Genomic DNA, 23,653 nt, shown 5'->3' with positions numbered 1-23,653 from the left:
CCCATACTAACCCCATCCCCAAAAAATAAAAATAAAATATATATTATATATTGTCCCAAAAAAAAAAAAAAGGGAAAAGAGATGAAGAGGGTAAGGGAAGAACCCTTTTATTCTGGGGTATGAAGTATTTTTTCTGTTCACCTACCTTGGTAATTTGTTAAACACTGAGGGGATGAGGGGAATTTAAACTCTCACTGTGTGTTCCTGCCCCTACAGAGGCCAAGGGTCAATCTCTTATTGCGGCCGTCATGGTGGATTCAAGGAAACTGAATTACCAGTAAGACTAATTAAGTTTTTTCTGTTTAGACGCCGAACTTAAAACACAAGGTCGCTCAAAACTAATAATGGTGTGTATGATGTAGTATGAGGTTTAACACACTGTATATGTGAGGTATATATTTATATATTAATACAGTGTGTTATTTTTTATATATATATATCTCAGCTCATATACTACATCATACACTCCTTATATACCTCACAAGCTTTTATTGTTATATATTTATTTTACTCCCCCCTCGATTCCACATATTTCTTGCGTGCTGTTCCTTAATCTGTACTGCTCCTATAAGGTTAGTTTTTTGTTTGTTTTTTTTGCTTTCTAAAATGAAAGTGCACAGAATATCGGTATCGGCTCTAAAAAAAAATATATATATATCTGTCGATCCCTAATCAGAATGTCTGTTTTGTTGGAATTGGTCCTGTCTGCACTGTCATTTGTTGCTAGTTTTGGTAAAATGAAGCGTTCAGTTTTAGTTTTTTACATGAAAGTTAATGAGGGATATAAGCTTAATATATTGTGTTTGTATACGTTGTTTAATGGATCCATATTTTTGTGTTCTTCTGAAAGATCAGAACAGTGGAATGTTCAATGCGGATGTGAACTAGTCCTAATCTTCCTATACAGTGAATAAAAAAAGTCTACACACCCCTGTTAAAGTGTCAGGTTTCTGTGATGTAAAACAATTAGACAAAGATAAATAATTTCAGAACTTTTTCCACTTTTAATGTGACCTATAAACTGTACCACTCAAAAAACAAACTGAAATCTTTTAGGTGGACGGAAGAAAACAAAAAAAAAAACTAAAATAATGTGGTTGCATAAGCACACCCTCTTATAACTGGGGATGTAGCTGTGTTCAGAATTAAGCTGTCACATTCAAAATCATGTAAAATAGGAGTCGGCATACACCTGCCATCATTTAAAGTGCCTCTGATTTAACCCCAAATAAGGTTGAGCTGCTCTAGTTGCTCTTTCCTGAAATTTTCTTAGTCGCATCCCACAGCAAAAGCCATGGTCCACAGATAGCTCCCAAAGCATCAGAGGGATCTCATTGTGAAAAGGTATCAGTCAGGAGAAGGCTACAAAAGAATTTCTAACGCATTACATATACCATGGAACACAATGAAGACAGTCATCATCAAGTGGAGAAAAAGGAGATTTTTGTATAACTTACCAATAAAATCTCTTTCGCTCTTCATTGGGGGACACAGGAACCGTGGGTATAGCCATGTCCTCTAGGAGGCGTTGACACTAGATAAAGCTGTTAGCTCCTCCCCTGGCAGCTATACCCCCTCCAGCCTGGAGAGAGAGAGCACGCTTCAGTTTGTGTACAAGCAGTAGGAGAAGCAAAGCAATCAAGAAAAAACGTGGAACCCCAACCATGCCAAAAACCCAACAGGGTTCTAACCAGCAAGAGCCACAACTGTGGTTGAACAACAATACTGGGTGGGTGCTGTGTCCCCGAATGAAGAGCGAGAAAGAGATTTTACTGGTAAGTTATACAAAAATCTCCTTTTCTCGCCCATATTCATTGGGGGGGACAGGAACCGTGGGACATCCAAAAGCAGTCCACAGGGAGGGAAAAAAAAAACACAGACCCATGGAAGCAAGCATCCCTGCAGGCATCTAAGAAACTGGTAAAATCTTGTGAATGTATGTAAGGAGGACCAAGTAGCCGAACAACTGAGCAGCCGAAGCGCGATTCCTCCGAGCCCAAGATGCGCCCACCACTCTGGTGGAGTGAGTTGTGACACCTAAGGGCGGAACACTTCCCCGGGCGCAGTAAGCTGCCCCAATTGCAGCCCGAATCCAACGTGCGATTGCCACCTTGGAGGCCGCCAATCCCTTGCGAGGACCTTCCCAAAGGACAAAAAAGGAGTCCATACGGCGGAAGGGAGCAGAGGCTGCTAAATAGATCTTCAGAGCTCTGACAACAACCAAATGGTGCAACTCTTTTTCCTTAGTGTATGAAGGAGAGGGACACAGTGAGGGAAGGACAATTTCCTCGATATGAAAGTCTGTGATCACCTTCAGAAGAAAGGAAGGAACGGGACGGAGAACAGCTTTATCCTTATGAAGAACGAAGAAGGGTTCTCTATAAGAGAGCGCCCGCCAACTCAGACACTCGTCTGATGGAAGTGATAGCTAAAAGGAAAACCACCTTCCAGGAGAGGAGTCGGAGAGAAATCTCCTGCAGGGGCTCAAAGCGGGAAGCCTGGATCGCCAAGAGGACTAAATTCAGGTCCCAAGGCGGTAAAGGAGGACAGTACGGAGGAATTGCATGTGCCACTCCCTGAAGAAAAGTCCTTACCGGCCCAAGGGGGGCCAGAGGGTGGGAAGATTTGTCCCAGGAGGACAGGATCGCTCTCTGGAACGTGCGAGAGTGGAACTGGGCAAAGAGAATCGCCTCGAAACAGGCGACTATCTTCTCTAACGTCCTCATGCAGAGTCGAATGGACGGAAGTCTCCAGTCGAGAAGAACCCTCACGGAGCGGTGTAAGGGCAGTCGCTTGTTCAGGGGAAGGCGAATCTGTGTCCAGAAGCATACCCACAAAGACCAATTGTCTGAAGGGGGTCAGAGATGTCTTCTGCAGGTTGACCAACCACCTGAAGCGAGCAAGGGCCTCCAGCGTGATCCGTACACTGCTCGACGTCTGAGCAAAGGAGGGGGCCTTGATGAGGATGTCGTCCAGGTAAGGCATAAGGAAGATGCCTCTGGAATGGAGCAGGGCGAGAAGAGGGACCAGGATTTTTGTGAAGACCCCAGGTGCAGTTGCCAGGCCGAACGGGAGGGCGACAAACTGGTAATGATAGTCTCAAACCTCAGGAAGAGCTGGTGACTCCACACGATGGGAACGTGGAGGTATGCATCCTGGATATCTACGGCCAAAAGGAATTCCCCCTGCTCCAGAGAAGCAATTATGGAACAAAGGGATTCCATCCAAAACCGCTGAAGACGGAGGAACTGGTTTAGTAGTTTGAGGTCCAGGATTGGGCGCCTCGAGCCCTCCTTTTTGGGGACAACAAAAAGGTTAGACTAGAACCCCTTGAACCTTTCTGCTGGGGAAACAGGAGCGATGACTCCCCAATCCAGAAGGGACTGAATGGCCTGGGAGAAGGCGGCCGCCCACTCGGGGTCCCAAGGAAGACTGGATTGAAAAAACCTGTCTGGGGGAAGAGGCAGGAACTCGATCACGTATCCCGAGGATACAATGGGCGGGGGCGCACCTTCAGGCTGAGGACGCAGGAGGTCGAGCGGCCTGAGGTCTGGGACGCCAGGACGGCTGTGCCCGAAAGGACTGTTTCTTGCGTCGATCTTGAGAAGTAAACTCGCCTCCCCCAGCGGAAGAGCTTGTTGCGGGGCGGAAACTAGCGAATCGACGAAAGGGGTTACTCACGTGGCAGGCAAAGGGAAGTCTGACTAAAGAACGCTTGAAAGTCGCATCTGCTGCCCACACCTTCAGCCAAAGCTCGTAGCGTAAGGTGACTGCAAGCGCCGAAGAGCGCGCAATGAGGGCGCCAGCGTCCAGGGACGCCTCGCAGAGGAACTTCCCCGCCTGGATGATCAGCTGCGCCAAGGAGCAGAGATCCTGAGCAGGGACTTCGGATACCAAGTCCTGGTCCAGCTGGCTAGCCCACTCAGAGATTGCCTTCGCCACCCACGCAGAGGCGAACACGGGCCTAAGGGCTGACTCTGTAGCAGCAAAGAGGGACTTTGTCAAGGATTCCATCCGACGATCTTCAGCTGACTGAAGGGAGGATCCATCGTCTATAGGAATAGCCGTATTTTTGGCGAGCCGTGCCACTGGTGGATCCACCTTAGGAGGGGATGCCCACGTGGAAACACAATCCGCTGGAAAGGGATATAGGATGTCCAGTTTTTTGGGGACGGAAAAACGCATCTCTGGGTGATCCCAAGCCTTGGAAACCACAAGCAAAAAATCATTATGATGAGGAAACACCTTTGAGGTCTGTCTTGGACAGAAGGAGGATGCCCCCTATTGGTCAGTGGGGGGAGATCGTCCTGCACCCGGAAGGTGTCGCGGATGGCAGCAATGAGGCTATCCAAATCCGAATTCTCAACCTTACCTTTGGACGGCACGTCCCCAGGAGAAGAAAAACCTGAGACCGTACACTGGGTGGAGAGGGAGATGCATCAGAGGAAGAAACGTGGTCTACACTGGGACGCTTTTGTGAATGCTGTGCGCTGACTGAATCACCAGGGGGGGAAGTGACCTAGGGTGGTCACCCAAGCGAGAAGCTCTGGAGGGTGCATCTGAGGGAGGTGCTGCCTGCGGTGGTGGCGGATTCTCAACCAAGCGACCCACTATAGATAGGGTGAATTGGGAGATTTGAGCAAGGTTTTCCACCGCCTGAGAGAGCGTTCTGGCCCAGAGGGGGAGCAGCAGTATGGGGTGAAGGGGGGGCCCTCTGCCTGGACGTCTGACAAGCAGTGCAGACAGAATCCTGTTGCCCGCAAGGGAATTTTGCCTGACATATAGCGCAGGCATAATAAACAGCTATTGGCTGCGGAAGAACCCCAGAGGGATCAGACATGATGTATCCAGGAGATACTCTGAGGCTGGAGGGATACAGTGACCTGAGGCGAGGAGCAACAGTTCCTACCAGGACGAGGAGATGCCGTCCGAGAACGTCTGGAGAGATTTGCCTTAGCGCTGTGGCGGGAAGAGAAGGCCCCGCCCCCTCTCTCAGAGCCGCTGCGATGCTCGCGCCGTCCATTAACCCCCGCATTGCCGGAATAACCCTTGTGTAAGGGCAGCGCCAGAAAACAGGCTGCTCCCGTCCTTTCATATGCGGAGGGAGAAGAATTGCCACCTGCCCTAACTTGTACCCGGAGTTGCGCTTCAATGCGCCCGCCGTCCGAGCGCCAATAGGCCCCGCCCACTCCCGACCCGATGCCTGTGTCTCAGCACAAGGCGGTGATAATAAAAAACCCGCCGGTCATTCATGCTTAGCCCAGGGCATGAGACTGGAGATATGAGCCACGGTGCCTCTTCCAGGCGATGTTTTTGTTGTGGGTGGAGGAGAACAGTACAGCCAGAGCGGGAGGGGGGTTGGGCATCTACTTATCTGTCCAGCCACCATCTTCACCCTTCCTTTTCTTCCAGCAGGGTCACCCCTTCAGCTACCGTTGTGGCAGGAAGCTGGAAGAGGGACTTGGACGGTTGACCCTTCAGCTGGCGGGATGCAGGGGAGCGAGGCTGCCCTGGTACCCTTGTCTTCTTGTGGGGGAGGAGGCAGCGTGGCGGACCAACACTGGTGTGCTTCCCCGGGAGAACAGGGAGGCTAGGCGACCACTGTTTCCTACCTGGAAAAGAGGAAAATAAAAATAAAAAATCTTCAAGAGCTACTCTGCAGAGCAGGGAGGTCTTGCCTCCTATTGACACTAGAAAAAACTGAAGCTCTCTCTCCAGGCTGGAGGGGGTATAGCTGCCAGGGGAGAAGCTAACAGCTTTTTACTAGTGTCAACAGCTCCTAGAGGACATAGCTATACCCACGGTTCCTGTGTTCCCCAATGTGCGAGAAATATGGCACAACAGTGACATTGCCAAGAACTTGACGTCCCTCCAAAATTGAAAAGACAAAAAGAAACCTGGGTGGCTACCAAGATGCCTACAGCAACATTAAAGGAGCTGCAGGAATATCTGGCAAGTACTGGCTGTGTGGTACATGTGACAACAATCTCCCGTATCCTTCATATGTCTGGGCTATGGGGTAGAGTGGCAAGACGAAAGCCTTTTCTTACGAAGAAAAACATCCAAGCCAGGCTACATTTAGCAAAAACACATCTGAAGTCTCCCAAAAGCATGTGGGAAAAGGTGTTATGGTCTGATGAAACCAAGGTTGAACTTTTTGGTCATAATTCCAAAAGATATGTTTGGCGCAAAAACAACACTGCACATCACAAAAAGAACACCATACCCACAGTGAAGCATGGTGGTGGCAGCAGCATCATGCTTTGGGTCTGTTTTTCTTCAGCTGGAACTGGGGCCTTAGTTAAGCTAGAGGGAATTATGAACAGTTCCAAATACCAGTTAATATTGGCACAAAACCTTCAGGCTTCTGCTAGAAAGCTGAACATGAAGAGGAACTTCTTTTTTCAGCATGATAACGAGCCAAAGCATACATCCAAATCAACAAAGGAATGGCTTCACCAGAAGAAGATTAAAGTTTTGGAATGGCCCAGCCAGAGCCCAGACCTGAATCCGATTAAAAATCTGTGGGGTGATCTGAAGAGGGCTGTGCACAGGAGATGTCCTCGCAATCTGACAGATTGAGTGGGCAAATCTTGCCAAGTCAAAATGTGCCATGCTGATATAGACTCATACCCAAAAAGAGTGCTGTAATAAAATCAAAAGGTGCTTCAACAAAGTATTAGTTTAAGGGTGTGCACACTTAAGCAAGCATATTTTATTTTTATATTTTTTCTTCCCTCTACCTAAAAGTTTTCAGTTTGTTTTTCAATTGAGTTTATAGGTCACAGTAAAGGTGGAAAAAGTTCTCAAATGATTTATCTTTGTCTAATTTTTTTACATCACAGAAACCTGACATTTTAACAGGGGTGTGTAGACTTTTTATATCCACTGTATATACACCTATACCACTTGCCATTGTTTTCAGTGCTGCCAGTCATGTGACTGTGCCAAAATGGGGAACATAGACATGTTTTCACAATTTTTTTTCATTTTTATGGGATGGGTTACGAAAAGGATATTGTAATTTTTTTTTTAACAAAACATTTTTATGCTATGATTTTTTTTACAATCGCATCAATAACTTTTCCCCACCCAGAATAAAACACTGTAAGGAAGTTTTTTTGTGTGCTAGAATAGTGACTTTATATAAACTTCTCAATATGAGCAATGCTTAACTAAAATTTTTGTGTTTGTCAAGCTATAAAGAGCCGAATAACAGAAATAACAATACTGATATGAACAAAGCTTTTTTAGAAAAAGTCAAACAAGATTGTACGTGCATGGCCTCATTTACTCACATTCATTGAAACTGGTTTCAATAGCAAAATCTGCATCCTGTGAATGGAGTTTTCACAACAACGTTTAGTGGGAATTTTCTGCAGGTTTTTTCTCGCTCGGTGGAAAATTAAGTGGCATACTATTAATTTAATATGAGAGCACTAAGGCCTCTTTCACACAAACAATATGGATTGACTCAGACTGCTTTCAGTAAAACTCGCACCATTTTGCCAGCAAGTTCAGTCAGTTTTGTCTGCAATGCGTTTTGATGTGTTTTTCACACGCGTGATCAACTGAAGGGTTGCAAACAACATCTCTTAGGAACCATCAGTGAAAAACGCATCGCATCCAGACTTGCTTCCGAATGCAATGTGTTTTTCACTGAAGCCCCATTCACTTCTAGGGGGCCAGGGCTGCGTGAAAAACACCGAATATAGAACATGCTGCGGTTCTCACGCAACGCAGAACTGATGCGTGAAAAAAACGCTCATGTACACAGACCCATTGAGATGAATGGGTCAGGATTCAGTGCGGCTATGAGTTCACGTCACACTTGTGTGAAAGGGGCCTCCGGATTAGGCCAGAGCAAGCTCACTGTGGGAAACACCCTGTTTGTGGAAGCATGATTTCCATCCTGAATTCAGTTCCTCTGGCAGGACCTCATGGCATTATAATAATTTATAATGCTGTGTGTCCCTGCCAGACCTGTACTACTGAATTCTACGGACATAATGCAGTAGCTCTGAGGTCTGGCAGGGACACACAGCATTATAATGCCATGAGGTCCTGTCAGAGGAGCAGAATTCGGGAAAGGAAGTCACGCAGCCACACAAAGCTTGTTTCCTGCATTAAATTCGCTGGTCTTAGCCCCACTGAATGACAATTGGGCTGATCCTTGTGCAGATCTAGTGTAGGCCCGCAGCACATCCACACTAAACCTGCAGCAGAAAGATGTTTACAATATTGAATTTCTATGTTGGATTTTAAGTATGAATGAAGCTGTAAAATGTATCATGTTGCTTACTGCTTTTAATTCAAAAGTTTTTTTTTTTTTTTTTTTTGGTAATATGAGCCCAAAAATGTCCAGATCATACCCCAATATAATTTACACCCATTTTTGCCATGGAATACACAGATCTGGATATGATGTGAAAAAGGCCATGCAAATATGCCCTTAGGATTTTGTGGTCAAGTGGAAACTGCTGATATAAATTGTATATATGGAAATATAACAAATAACATGAAAGAAAAAAAAATATCATGGTTATATAGCGAAGTCCTGGAACTGATGTGTTATATAAATGTTTTAATTTAACCTTATTTACAACACACCTTTGTATCATGGGGTTAACTTTAATAAATTATAAGTACAGTTTGATTAGTTCATCACTTATAGCAGATGGAGTCAAGACTCCCAAATCTGTAAAAAGTAGTGTGATTAGGGAGGGTGATGTGTAGTCAATCCTGGAGTGCTCCTTCATGGGGTCCTTCTTCTGCTGCGTGTCTGCCTTATACTGAAAGAAATGCACAACAGTCAAATGGCTAGTCTAAAATGAATATACATTCTAAAGCTAATGGTTCCATTTTTATACTAAGTTAACCGTGCCTTATTTCCAAAAGCTGGGCTCAACTGATGAGCGCTCCGCCGCTGAACTATTCAAATCCGGCGGCGCTCATGGGCTGGCACGGTGATATGACATAACCGGCCCGCGCTTCCAGGCAGAGAATCGCTTTGATCCTCCTGTCTTTGAAGTGAGTGCGCCAGAGGAGCTCTTTGTTCCCCTGTCCTTGTTATGCAAAATATTTTCTACCCTGCCAGAGGTCTTAACAAAAGGCAGAGGATCTCTTTATTCCCACATATCTATTATACATCCAAATACTGGACACATTGGGGAATTTTATTTTTATATATATATATATATATATATATACAGTACAGACCAAAAGTTTGGACACACCTTCTCATTCAAAGAATTTTCTTTATTTTCATGACTATGAAGGCATCAAAACTATGAATTAACACATGTGGAATTATATACATAACAAACAAGTGTGAAACAACTGAGAATATGTCATATTCTAGGTTCTTCAAAGTAGCCTTCTTTTGTTTGATTACTGCTTTCGACACTCTTGGCATTCTCTTGATGAGCTTCAAGAGGTAGTCCCCTGAAATGGTCTTCCAACAGACTTGAAGGAGTTTCCAGAGATGCTTAGCACTTGTCGGCCCTTTTGCCTTCACTCTGCGGTCCAGCTCACCCCAAACCATCTCGATTGGGCTCAGGTCCGGTGACTATGGAGGCCAGGTCATCTGGCGCAGCACCCCATCACTCTCCTTCATGGTCAAATAGCCCTTACTTTCATAGTTTTCCCAATTTTTCGTCTGACTGACTGACCTTCATTTCTTAAAGTAATGATGGCCACTCGTTTTTCTTTACTTAGCTGCTTTTTTCTTGCCATAATACAAATTCTAACAGTCTATTCAGTAGGACTATCAGCTGTGTATCCACCTGACTTCTCCACAACGCCACTGATGGTCCCAACCCCATCTATAAGGCAAGAAATCCCACTTATTAAACCTGACAGGTCACACCTGTGAAGTGAAAACCATTTCAGGGGACTACCTCTTGAAGCTCATCAAGAGAATGCCAAGAGTGTGCAAAGCAGTAATCAAAGCAAAAGGTGGCTACTTTGAAGAACCTAGAATATGACATATTTTCAGTTGTTTCACACTTGTTTGTTATGTATATAATTCCACATGTGTTAATTCATAGTTTTGATGCCTTCAGTGTGAATCTACAATTTTCATAGTCATGAAAATAAAGAAAACTCTTTGAATGAGAAGGTGTGTCCAAACTTTTGGTCTGTACTGTATATATATATATATATATATATATATTTTAGCTAAAGGACCCGGCTTCGCTCAGGTATATTCAATCCATTTCATTTAATGTTTGTGTGTGTCGTTAAAAGATAAACACTATCCACTATACCAGTGACATCTACAGCACCCCGCCCCCTTAACAGTGACCTCCACAGCCCCCCTCCCCTTAACACTGCCCCATCCCTTAAAATTGGACCTCCACAGCCGTCCACCCCCTTAACTTTGACCTTTACAGCAGCCTTCCCCTTTAACAGGGAGTTTGACAGTGACCTCCACAGGGGCCCTCCCCCTTAAAAGTGGCCTTTACAGCAATCTGCCCCTCAACACTGACCTCCATAGCAGACCGCCCCCTTAACTGTGACCTCCACAGCAGCCTGCCCCAGGGTGCCCAGAGGTTCAGTTTTAGGCCGGACAGTCCGGCTTTCAGACTCCTGTCCTCTATCTGGCACAGTGCCTGGATGGACGGACACAAGGAGGTCCTTTTGAACAGCTCACTCTCAGACAGCGGCGCTGTGCTGTCTGAGTATGAGCTGCAGGAAGAAAGTCACCCTCCCTCCCTCCCTCCCACCCCTGCAGCTGACAGAAGTTGATTTTTAACTTAACTTTTTCAATCCCTGTCGGCTGAGGAGTGGGAGGGGCTAGGCCTGACATGATAAGGGGTGTGGCTTAGCGGGACCTGGAGGCAGGATTTTAAGTTTGTCTTTTGAGGGGGGGGGCGTGTCTGTGCTCCTTCCTGCAAGAGTGACGCCCCTCTGGGCACCTTACTGGCTCATTTGCATACCAAATAAACTGCATTTTCAGAGGATAAAAACATTTATTGATGGAACAAAGGCACATCTGGAAATAAGGTACTAAGTGCTATTAGGGTTATTTTGGGGGGAATATCTTAGGAACGGTACGTCCTAGAGAGCTGAAACCTGGTCGGACACCTGATATACCTGTGTGACAAATTTTGTGTTTGTGAATGCGACGGTGCAGATTCCTTTAGCGGACACACACACACACCTGGCACTTCATTCTACAGGTCATCAATAAAAATATCTCAGAAAAAGCCTTTAAAGGGCTTCTGTCACCCCACTAAACATTATTTTTTTTCCGTGTACTTATAATCCCTATCCTGCGATATTGCTATACATTATGTTATTAATAATTTTCGTTCAGTAGATATGGCAAAAAACGTACTTTTATGATATGCTAATTACCTGTCTACCAGCAAGTAGGGCGTCTACTTGCTGGTAGCAGCCGCAGAAAAACGCCCCCTCCTCCTGTTGATTGACAGGGCCAGCCGAGATCTCCTGCTCCGGCTGGCCCTGTCAGCATTTCAAAAACCGCGCGCCTGTCTTGATCCGGCGCAGGCGCTCTGAGAGAAGGAGGCTCGCCTCCTCAGCACTCCCTCAGTGCGCCTGCGCCGATGACATCACCAAAAATGAGTTTAGTGGGGTGACAGAAGCCCTTTAAGCATATACGGACCATACATTATTTTATTACTCACCTTAAACTTGTCTGGCACATCACTTTGATTCAGTGGGAAGAGACGCACAAACTTGAAACTTTCTGCCACCACATAGAATGGTTTATTCTGAGCTTTAGCACATATGGCCATTTGATTTGTGCCAATCTGCAGTAAAATCCATAAAATGCTGTTATTACAGGTTTTTGCTACCTAAATGCTGAAAGCTTGTACTGTCCCCCCCCCCCCACCCCCCTTCCGGAAAAAAACGGGTGTGTGTCAGTGGGTTGCTATGGCAGCACAGGGTCTAACTGGATGCCTGTCAGTGTGGTGCTGACATGTATAATACTCTGGAATACAGAAGTTTTGCAGTGTATCATAGCAGATCAGACAATCGTCACTAAACAAAAAAAATATCAAAAAGGGGATATATATCATATATACACACACACCCCTTTTCCCTGAAATGTTCCTCTTACTGGAAAACAAAACATACAACATAGGTATTTCTTAATTTTTTTTATTACAGCATTTGCAACTACTGTACACCTGGCTGACTGTGGAAAGTCATGCCATTTTTATGCCATTAGGGCTTATAGTACAGAGGATCTGTCCCTGCTATTCTAGCAACCGTGCCCCCCTCCATATCGACGGCTAAGACGTAGTTAAATAAACCGTAATTTACCTTATTGATTATTCCTCCGCTCTCCACTACTCCTTCAGCTCCGACAATCACCAGGTCTACTTTCTCCATGATATAACTGGCAAAAAGAAACCATGGACATTATACAAGCCACAGGCATTCAGTTTTGTACCTTCACCACCTAACTCACCCTACTGCGGCATCCAGGATCACGGTCACCGGCATATTAATTTTCTGTAGAGCTTCTGCCATACTCCTCCTATGAGGAAGAAATAAATAGTAGTGGGTACAGAATAAAGGCTTTCAATCTCCACCACATCCAGTAGGCCCAGAGTTTTCTCTTTGCATAGCCCAACATGCTTTTGGGGGAAAATGAGCACATTTCACCATTTCTAACCCTATTACATGCAAAGGTTTGAAATGGTTAGACTGTGTTCATAAGGAAGTACTATGGCTCTGTGTGAAAGCCTCATATTTGGTGGTAAAATGGTATTAGGTCCAGTTAGTGGAAAGCAGGAAAACGTTTTGTGATTTATTTATTTTTTTGAGCCAAAGCCAGATATTGGTTGGAAGTGAATGAAAAACATAAAGGAAGGACTTTATACTTCTCCTTCCTGCTGGATCCACTTCTGGCTGTGCCTCAAAAACCTGCCACAAAAACAGCTGTGTGATGCTAACCTAAGGCTACTTTCACACTAGCGTTTTTTTGCGGATCTGTCATGAACTCCATTGAAAGTTAATGGGGGACGGATCAGTTTTCTATTGTGTCAGAGAAAACGGATCCATCCCCATTGACTTACATTGTGTGTCAGGACAGGCAGCGCTATTCTGTCCGCGATGGGGATGCAGCCAAACGGAACGGAATGCATTTTGGTGCATTCCGTTTCGTTCAGTTTTGTCCCGATTAACAATGAACGGGGACAAAACTTAAGTGTTTTCTTCCGCTATTAAGATCCTATGACAGATCTCAATAGCGGAATTGAAAACGCTAGTGTGAAAGTAGCCTAAGGCTGCTAGAGCTCCCGTCCTGACCTATTTTGCACTGATATGGCAGGCATTCTTTTGATCGCTTCTAAAATACAATGCACTATCCCTAAAGTGCATTGCATTTTATTTATTTTTTTAATTCTTTTTATTGAGCATACAAAATACACAAGGAATATAAAGTACACACAACGGTATGTACCGTACGAAAATCACATATATAATATGTACCATGTCATGTCGATCACTCGTATTACCAAATACACATTTCCATATATATTGCTATGATTGCTCTCATTACATTCAATGCAGTACACAATTCAACACTTCACAAATGTCTAGATACAGCAGCCAAAGAATTAGAAAGATCCTGTCTAGTGTACATTGACTGCGGTGAAGAGCACCACCTTTCCCACACTTTAGCAAAAGTGCATTGCATTTTAATGTAAGTGCTATACTTTACATTGACCAGCAGGCTGCGCCAGAGAGGCTGTTTTGCTGATAAGAGCAAGACTTCAGGTACGGATAATCTTTAAAGAGAGACTTTTAACTGAACTACAGGTCCACTTCACAGGAAGGTTTTATTAAATATAATAAGTAATATATACATATAGTGATACAATGTCCTTCTTTTGCACTTATCGATATATACAAAGGATAAAGAACATAATACACAATTACATCAACACTTCATCTGGAGTCCTGACTACATCCAGAATGAAGGTACATACATCACCAATGGAGTTCACATCATCTGACAGTGACATCAGCTGGGAAGCCCTTTTAGTGAAAGCAGTCAGTCTCGATTGGGAAAACACAGATTAGGCCCCTATGCGAGGCGTCCCCCCGTAGGATGAACTTCTGAACTTTATACCAATTAAACAAAAAGCTCCATTCCCTAGTGGAACGTAGCCAGTGCATGTGCTCCATAATTGTCACTGTGTACGTGTTGTTCATCTGCTCTCACCCAGACCTTGGAGCAGCCAGTTCCCAGGTCCGCAGTGAGCCAGGATCCCAAAATGACCTTGAGAAAATATGTAGACAAAGCCTTACTCCCCTGCACCTGCATTCACAGGTCTTAAAGTGAAATTTAAATGAACAGATACAAAATGAAATTCAAATGATCAGAAACTACATCTTCACACTTTAGAGGGACAGCCTGCTGGAGAACACTCAGGGCAGGCTTGGGGCCTACACTAGGTCCCAGTCTGCCTATACAAACATCGGCACCCAAATGCCGCTCCCTCTGTCACCGCTTACATGCGGCGGGCACCATTTCCTGCAGCATGTCAGGGATTAAACATCTTGGATTGGCACTCCTGCCGGCCCAGGCTGTTAGAGCAGGAGTGAGGCTCTCATGTGAGAGCAGAGCCCCCGCACTCCACCGTACGGGGAGGTGGCGTCCAAGCATAAAAAGGCTATTGGTGGTCACTAAGGGGTGAAATTGTCAGACCTTTGTCACTGTAGATCTTGAGGACTGTAATGATATTCAGAGGATAAGTGGCATGCTTACCCGGCTAAGTCTGGCTGTGATTCTGTCACATAGACACTAAAGCGTTTATTAGCGGCTGCAGCTTCTTCTAAGACCTTAAGAACCACCCTGGAGTATGCATGGGTTAAGATTTTCTGCAAAAAGAACAGAAGTGTAAAAGTTATTTAACAAAAAAACAACAACAAAGTACTAAAATATAAAAGTATATACCGTACACTAATGATTCCCTTATTAGACTCTTATAATCATCTTTACTATTGATTTATGCAAAGTCTGATGAAAGACAGTGACTATTTACTAACAAACCGTGTACAATGCAGCACAATTATTAAAGGAGTTGTCCGCTTTTTACTACTGATGACCTAATCTCACGACAGATCAGCAATATCAGATCGGTGGGGGTCCGACTCCCAGCACCCCTGCCAATTAGCTACATTTCAGGTGTAAAGTGCACCAGTTTTCTAGTGGCACATATTTGTAAAGGTGGCATGGGTGGAGAAAAAGGGGAAGTCGCAAGTTTTGACGCAAAACACACTTGCGCCGAAATTCAAAACTTTTGTAAGCCAGAAAACTGGCATACAAGCTTGATATATTCCCCCTAGGCGTAGCCTTAGCCTTTAGGTTGGGTTTCCATACGCAGTTTTGAAGTCAGAGCCAGGAATGCCTAATCCCTCATACTCACTGCTCCATCTTTTATAAACGGGCAGCAGAGTTTTGTGATCTTGTCCCTTGACAAGGAGATCCTTTTCAGAAAGAGTTCACCTCGGTCACTCATCCTTTCTTTGCACAAAGCGTAATTCTGAAACAAAACATATAAATACTCATGTATGCTCATGGGTAATGACATGCTTACAAGCTTAACAAACTAACTGTAAAGCAATAGAGGTCATCCTGATTTATGGGGTTTTCAGTATCTGATCGGTGGGAATCTGACGCCCAGTAACCTCGCAGATCCTCACAGCTTTCCAAGCACAATGCCATCTATTGTACAGTGGCTGTGGTTGGTATTGCAGCTCTGCCCCATTGACTTGAATGGGACTAAGCTGCACCTAGGCCACGTGTCAGATGAACATACATCACTGGCCTAGGGGAAAGCTGCAAGGAGGCCTCTTCAAACAGCCTGAGGGTTCATGCACCTATGTATTTTGCAGTTTGCAAAAAAAACACGTATGGCATCCGTGTGCATTCTGTATTTTGCGGAACTGAACAGCTTGCCACTAATATAACAGTCCTATCCTTGTCCTTAATGCAGGCAATATTAGGACATGTTCTATTTATTTGTGGAACGGACATATGGAAACAGAATGCACACGGAGTAATGTCTGTTTTTTTTCCAGACCCATTGAAATTAATGGTTCCGTATACGGTATGCAAAAAACAAAACACGGAAAGAAAATACGCGCGTGTGCATGAGCACTTAGTATGTTTTAGTAGGCAAATCCACCTGTAAACAATATATAGGACATGACCATCTCAGCAAAGTCTTCTTCTCACAGTCTGTTGATAAAGAGCCCGTCAGCTCCCCGCCTGAAGGAGCAGAGAGAAAATTCAGAACCAGCTACTAAACTCAAGGCTCTACAGGAAAAACAGCTCAATATTTTTAACAAAAAACAATTGATAAAATTATTTTTAGCTCAAAATGAGTATAATGCAATATTAATAAAAAATAAATAAAATGTTATCAAAGGTGTACAGTAGCCTTTAAGGTATTCGGAACATAATTGTTAAACAGATACAGATATAAAAAATAAAGACTGGAGGGTTTTGAAATGGTGCATTCCTGCCATTTCTGGTGTATTGAGCTTGGGCAGGAGGTGGAGAGAAGCAGGGCCCAAAGCAGTGTCAGGGCAGCGGGGACTAGGTGGAGGAGAGTACAGCATCTTTATTATTCTTAACTCTTAAAAAGTAAAATATGGTACAGTACTGTTACTTTTTAATCTCATTGATGCATACTCATTTCCACAATAGATAGAACAGGTTATTGGGCAATTAATAGCGGAGATCAATACATTTTGACTTGGAGACACTTACAGAATGCTCCAGCTCAGAAGTGAGCGTAATGAACCTTAAGAAGAGTTCCCCTCCAGAAGACACCGATACAGAGGAATTCACTTTTGACATCGTCTCAATAGCATTTTTTAGACTTCCAATCAGGCCTTGTATAGTTTCACCTAGAACACAAAACTCAGTTAGAAACTGACGATTGGTAACAGAAACCAGACAGAGATATTACAGTGCAGCCACCGTTGTGTACAGGAGGAACAAGACTATTTCTGACCATTTTCTGAAACGTATCTTAGCAGTTTTTCCCTCTGCAAGCTGTATCTCCAGGGGAGGACTAGCATAAGACCCTACAGGGAAACTTCCTGGTGGGCTAATGGCCAGGGGGCCTCATGACCTCCCGCCACAGTGAGTAATAATCAGATGCTCCCCTGCTGACTCCTGAATTCAACTGCATTGCCATCCTAAGGCAACTGGAGTAGGAGGACAGAACATGGCAGCTGGCACTGGCCACCACAGAGAGGTCGTTTTCGGGGAGGTATTTTGTGATGCACTGCGGTATTTAGCTCTGCTGGCTTGGCATAATGTGCCGCAATATGGTAATGCTGGTCCTTTTAAAAAAAAATTCTAGGCCCACTTTAAGTTCACAGCCCGACCCTGGTGGAGACTAGATGGTATCATGCCTGCCCATACACAGGGCATGGAGAAAAATGGGGATCCTCTCTACAGCACACTCTCAGAAGGAACAGCAGTAATGGATGACATTACACAGCAGTGAAGTTAGACAGTAAACCACAAATCAACAGCAGTCTCCGTGTCTGTCTCTCTTCCTCTGTCTGTCTCCAGCAGCCCTACTCTATTCCCTCCCTTTCCATAGACTTCTTTAGTAATCAGGCAGACCGTCATTTTAAGGGTACTTTCACACTAGTGTTATTCTTTTCTGGCATTGAGTTCCGTCCTAGGGGTTCAATACCGGAAAAAAATTGATCAGTTATATCCTAATGCATTCTGAATGGAGAGTAATCAGTTCAGGATGCATCAGGATGTCTTCAGTTCAGTCTGTTTGACTTTTCAGGACGGAGATAATAGTGCAGCATGCTGCGGTTTTATCTCCGTCCAAAATTCCAGAACACTTGCTGGAATGCAGACATTTTTTCTCTTTGAAATGCATTAATGCCGGCCCCGAGTGTTTCGGCAAAACGGATCAGTTTTTGCAGTCTGCGCATGCTCAGACCGCAAAAAATTTGAAAAAGAAAATAAATGCTGGATCCGTTTTTCCAGATGACACCGGAGAGACGGATCCAGCATTTCAATGCATTTTGTCAGACGGATTAGGATCCTGATCCGTCTGACAAATGCCATCAGTTTGCATACGTTTTGACGGATCCGGCAGACAGTTCCGGCGACGGAACCGTCTGCCAGAATCCTCTGCCGCAAGTGTAAAAGTACCCTAAGGAGTGAGAGTTGGTGAGGGGTCTGATAAGAGGAGAAGAAAGCATCTTTTTCTGATAAGATACATTACCATGTTTCCGATATTCACCCGCACTATTCATTTAGAGGGGGAAAAAAAATGTAACATTTACTGTTTAACACAAATTTAAGATATGATAATTATGTACCAAGAGATACACAGAAAGCGTTCCCTATAGCAACTAATCTCTGTGTTTCAGGTGAACGCAGTTGAGTTGTAACACTAGGGACATCTCATATACAAGAATAGCACAAAAAAAATAAATAAAATCCTGGACGACCCCTATAATAACATGTGCACCATAGTGATCTCAGGGGACGACTGTGAGCATATTAGTCCCAATGTGCAAGCATATTTTATTATGTTGTCAGACTTCCCCAGAGACTGCATTTTCTGTGGCCCAAGTCATGTAAAAGCTTTTCTGTGAAATCAGGCAACAGAAACCAGTGTGGCCCTTGCTTGCCAGCAGTTTTTCCTATGAACTCCTAAGTAGGGATGAGCAAACTTGTGTTTTACAAGAATAAGTTAGGCCCCTTGCAGACGAGCGCGTCCGGATTAGGTACGGATGCGTTGCGTCTGCGATCAGGGAAAATCGTGCGAGTAGGTACGCAATGGCAGTCAGCTCGGTGACGTCAGCGCAGGTCCTGCTGAATGAAGATAGAAATCTTCTATCTTCATTCAGCAGGACCTGCGCTGATGTCACCACGTGGTGAGCGCGATTACATCACCAAAGGTCCTTTTGCAGGTCCTGAAAGAAGAAGCAAGAAGAGGATGTCGGCTGCGCGATCAATTGGATAAGGCGAGTTAATTTTATTTTTATTTTTTAACACCTCAATCTACATTTTACTATGCATTCTGTATTAAGAATGCTATTATTTTCCCTTATAACCATGTTATAAGGAAATACATTTTAACGGGGTCCGGGGTTGCTTTCATCCCTACCATCTCCTAGCAACCATGAGTGAAAAATCGCACCGCATCCGCACTTGCTTGCGATTTTCATGCATACCCATTCACTTCTATGGGGCCTGTGCGGCGTGAAAAACGCTGAATATAGAACCTGCTGCGATTTTCAGGTTCGATCTTCATTGAAGTGAAAGGGTCCAGATTCAGTGCGGGTGCAATGCGTTCACCTCACGCATTGCACCCGCGCGGAATTCTCGCCGGTGTGAAAGGGGCCTTAGGGTTTTATTACAATTCCGATATGGATTCCGTTACCACGGGCCATAACAGAATCCCTTGACTGAAACCATATTGGAATTGTAATAAAGCCCGAACTCAAACTTGTAAAACATAAGTTCGCTCGTCCCTACTCCTCAGTAACCATACACCCTCAGTTGAGCACGCATGCATTTTCAATGGAGAGAAGGGAAAGAGCTGCCGCTGCCCGACTCCTCTCCTGCTGCAACAAAGGATCGGGCGTGTTTAAATCCAACATGCCTGATCCTCCTTTCTTCCAACATCTAATGTTGAGACAGCCTTAAATACACGTTATTCTAGAGTCGATATTACGTCCATCTGGTTCTTCCTCTGTTCTACTGAGCTGAACATGGACCACGCTAGGGTTCTACAGCGGTTCCATAGCACTGTATTGCAGCAGCAGTAAAACCATGTTAAACCAGCCTACAGGCTCATTCACACTTGCGTATGAGAATGCAAAGTTTCTTAACAATTGCTTTTGGTTCCATATTGCATCCTTTTTTGTTCCACATTTTGCTATGTCGTCTGTTTGTCATCTATATTTATTACATTTCTTTAAAGGTTCATAGAACGTTGCAGTTTTAGTTGCTGAAATATAAACAGGTACGCGCATATACATGACGCAGAGGACATGTGTTTTTAGAATCAACCCACTGACGTCTATAGGACCTATAACGATCTGTTGAAACATGCTGCATACTGAAAGGATACCAGGGGGGATTTATCAAAACTGACTTAGTTGCCCAATATAACCAATTGAATTCCTCCTTTCATTTTTCACAGCCCCTTTGGAAAATGAAAGGCTTACTCCGATTGGCTGCTATGGGCAGCTAAGCCAGTTTTCCCTTGCACCAGTTTAGATAAATCTTCCGCACCTGGCGCATAAACAAAGCAAATAACAGAAATGTGAACAATACTATTCAAATATATTGGTAACGTTTTTGCTACGAAAAAAAAGAAGGAAGTTATATGGATCTGTAATTGTCTGTATTATGTATGTATACCTCTTCTCATATGTACAGCGCTATGGAATAAATGGCGCTTTAATAATATGCTAGTGTGAATGAACCCTAGGTGTGTTTTTGAGGGGTTTTTGCGATTTTAGTTAATGTTTTGCTGGTATATTTTGCAGTGTTTTAGTCAAATATTGCATGGCAACCTATGGGAATCATTAAATGCAGCAAGAACAACATTTTATTTTATTTTTTTGAAGTGGCCTTTTTTGGAGCTGTCTTTTTTTTTTTTAATCATAGCATGCTGTGGGTCTGGTGCTTTCTTCCTTCACTGTCTGGCCTTTTTTGTCCCACAGACATCCATTGGGTTTTTTGCCCTGCATGAAAAAAAAATGCAAATACCGGAGTGTGTTGCATCTTCAATGGCTTTTTTTTCTTTTCTACCAATGTATTTCCCCCATATTGCTCTACAGAGGAAGTGACTTTACGGGGGAGGGGGTAAATACTTTTCTAAAAAATACAAGGCATACAAAAAGCCCCACAAATAAAACCCAAGTGATCAGTGTCGGACTGGGGTAGCTAGGGCCCACCAGTAAAATTTATTTTGGGGGCCCACCCTACAGATACATTCAAATATAATAAACAATCTAACAAGTTTGTTATATGACCATAGGCTGGTTGAGGTCCTGTACATTGAATATATGTATGTAGTGCAGTAAGTTTAATGTGCCACTTGTGCAGCGGGTGGGAGACTAGGGGCCCACCTTGCTCAGCGGCCCACCGGGGGTTTCTCCTGTACCCCTGTGGGCCAGTCCGAGCCTGCAAGTGATAAAGCATACTACGTGGGCAAAAAACCTTCAAAAACTGATAAGAACACCTCTACAAAAACCGCTGACCAAGACCTTAATGCACATGACCGTGATGTTTTTTGCGGTCCGCAAAAAAACGGAAGCCGCCTGTGTGCCTTCCGAAATTTGCAGAACGGAACGGGCGGCCCATTGTAGACATGCCTATTCTTGTACGCAAAACAGACAAGAATAGGACATGCTATATTTTTTTTTGCAGGGCCTCGGAACAGAGCAACGGATGCAGACAGCACACGGAGTGCTGTCCGCATCTTTTGCAGCCCTATTGAAGTGAATGGGTCCACATCATGGGTCCACATCCCACATCCCCCCCCCCCCAAAAAAAAAAAAAGACACACACACAAAACTATGTGTGGCAGCACAGATGACGATTGCTCTACCTTTATCCTTCCTCAGGAACTCCAGTAACGTCTTGATTGCTGCAACAGCCGTAGCAACATTTGGATCCTCCTTTAGTTGACGCTTAAAATATTCAATCACTTCTGTGGAGATAATAATAATATTACAAAATATAAAAAGCATGGCCTCTTCTCTTTCACACCAGTGTTAGTTATTTCTGCCGTTCTGCTCCGTTATCGGAGCAGAATTACGAAAATAACCGAAGTCCCGGATTCCGCTCATAACTGACCCAAACACAGCCTCACAGATCCATTGACTATAATGGAATCTCTTTGGTTTCCAGCCTGGGAAACATTTTTCTAGCAGAGAATAAATAATTTTTCTCTACGCTAATTGTTTATTAAACCTGTGACAGAACCTCTAACGCAGATGGGAACACTGCCCTAATTCTGATCAGAAGAACTAGAAGGCAACGTTCACATCAGGTTTTTTTTTTTCCTGGGGTTAATGGATACACATGACGTATACGTTAAATGGATTCCTCAGACAGACGCCATACAGTGGAATCCATCACTATAGGGTTCTAGTGTAGAGAAGAAGAAAAGAGTGTCATTTTTGTTGGACTGGATGGAAAAACGTAGCGTACTACTATTTTGCCCAATGTAAAGCGTTAGGCTAGTTTCAAACTAGCGGCAGATTTCTCTGGCGGGTGAACAGCCTGCCGGATCCGTGCTGCCGCTAGTGCACGCGTGATGCCCGAGGTCCGCTCTGGCCCCATTCACTATGAATAACGGATCCGTCCCCCATTGACTTTCCATAGTGTTCAAGACAGATCCATCATGGCTATAGAAGACCTAATACAACCGGATCCGTTCATGACGGAAGCATGCAGTTGTATTATTGTAACGGAAGCGTTTTTGCAGATCCATCCACAAAAAACGCTAGTGTGAAAGTAGCCTTAGGCTGCTTGCTCACGACCGATATGGTTTCAGATTTTGATCTGATCCATATCCATTTTTTTGCATCAGAGTGCATTCAGTTTTTCAGTAATCGGATGGACTTTAATGGGTGGCTCGGATCAGTGAACATATTCTAACAATATAACAACAGACGCACGGATCCATTAAAATAACTGAAGTCTTCTATTGCCATCCAAGTGACATCAGTTATAAACATGGATGCCATCTGGGAAAAACAAAATACCAAATTGGTTGTGTGCAAAGGGCTTTAGACTACTTTCACACGTCAGTGTTTGGTCAGTGATTTTGAGCCGAAACCAGGAGCATCTCTAAACACAGAACAGGCGCAGATCTTTCCCTTATACCTCATGTCTGTGGAGGCTCTATAAGGGCTCATACACACAAAAACGTATTTTTTGCAGGTCGGTTGCGGACCTAGTCGTTTCAGTGGGGCCGCAAAAGATGTGGACAGCTCTCCGCGTGCTGGCCGCATCTGCATGTCCCTTCTGCGGCCGTGCAAAAATATAGAACATGTTCTGTTCTTGTCCATTTTATGGACGGCTCTATAAGGGGCAGGACATTCTGTTAGGTAAAATGCGGAACACACACGGCCGGTATCCGTGTATCGCGGATCCGCAAAACCAGCAACGGCCGTGTGCATAAGCCCTAACATGAACGGAAATCGCTGACCAAACACTGACTGTGTCAGAGGGGCCTTATGTACAGGATATACTGAGGAGGAGAGCTTATTATCCGCCCGCAGGTAGCTTCAGGTGAAGACGTGCAGTTATGGATCCCCCCTGTGAGGCATAGACTCGGCCATAGCCTATATGAGAAGGCTGCAGCACATTCATCTTCAGTGCTCTGGCGGAGGTGCCAGCAGGGTGGCCGCATTCTCTGTGGCATCACCATTCCTGGGCGCCCGGCTATGGGGCAGTCAAGCAGCTGTGCCTTGTGTCAGGCACGGCGGCCTGCAGTATCCTCTCCCGCTAATACAACGTGGGTACAGTTACCGCTTTCATTCATGGCCGCTGTCCTATAGGCTGGGAGAAGCAAAGCGAGGAAAACCGAAGAGACTTGACGTCACACGGCAGGGAAAGGGTTAACGGCAGCATGGCGTCCCGCAGGCCCCACCC

General features: G+C 44.5%; 1 protein-coding gene across 1 annotated transcript; it reads right to left on the bottom strand.

Annotated features, from left to right (window-relative positions):
• Positions 1-8,405: 8,405 nt before the first annotated feature.
• Positions 8,406-23,651, bottom strand: EIF2B1 (eukaryotic translation initiation factor 2B subunit alpha). The gene is made up of 9 exons (XM_044275690.1): positions 23,531-23,651; positions 21,600-21,701; positions 16,760-16,899; positions 15,411-15,527; positions 14,750-14,862; positions 12,443-12,511; positions 12,295-12,370; positions 11,652-11,777; positions 8,406-8,792 (listed from the first exon to the last, which is right to left on the bottom strand). The coding sequence occupies exons 1-9, from the start codon at positions 23,541-23,543 to the stop codon at positions 8,640-8,642; spliced, it is 909 nt and encodes a 302-aa protein (XP_044131625.1). The 5' UTR covers positions 23,544-23,651; the 3' UTR covers positions 8,406-8,639.
• Positions 23,652-23,653: the final 2 nt, after the last annotated feature.

This window comes from Bufo gargarizans, chromosome 1 (genome assembly GCF_014858855.1).
Source record: "Bufo gargarizans isolate SCDJY-AF-19 chromosome 1, ASM1485885v1, whole genome shotgun sequence".
Lineage (NCBI taxonomy): Eukaryota > Metazoa > Chordata > Amphibia > Anura > Bufonidae > Bufo > Bufo gargarizans.
Note: the sequence above shows the minus strand (reverse complement) of the source record. Positions and strands in the feature narration are given on the sequence as shown.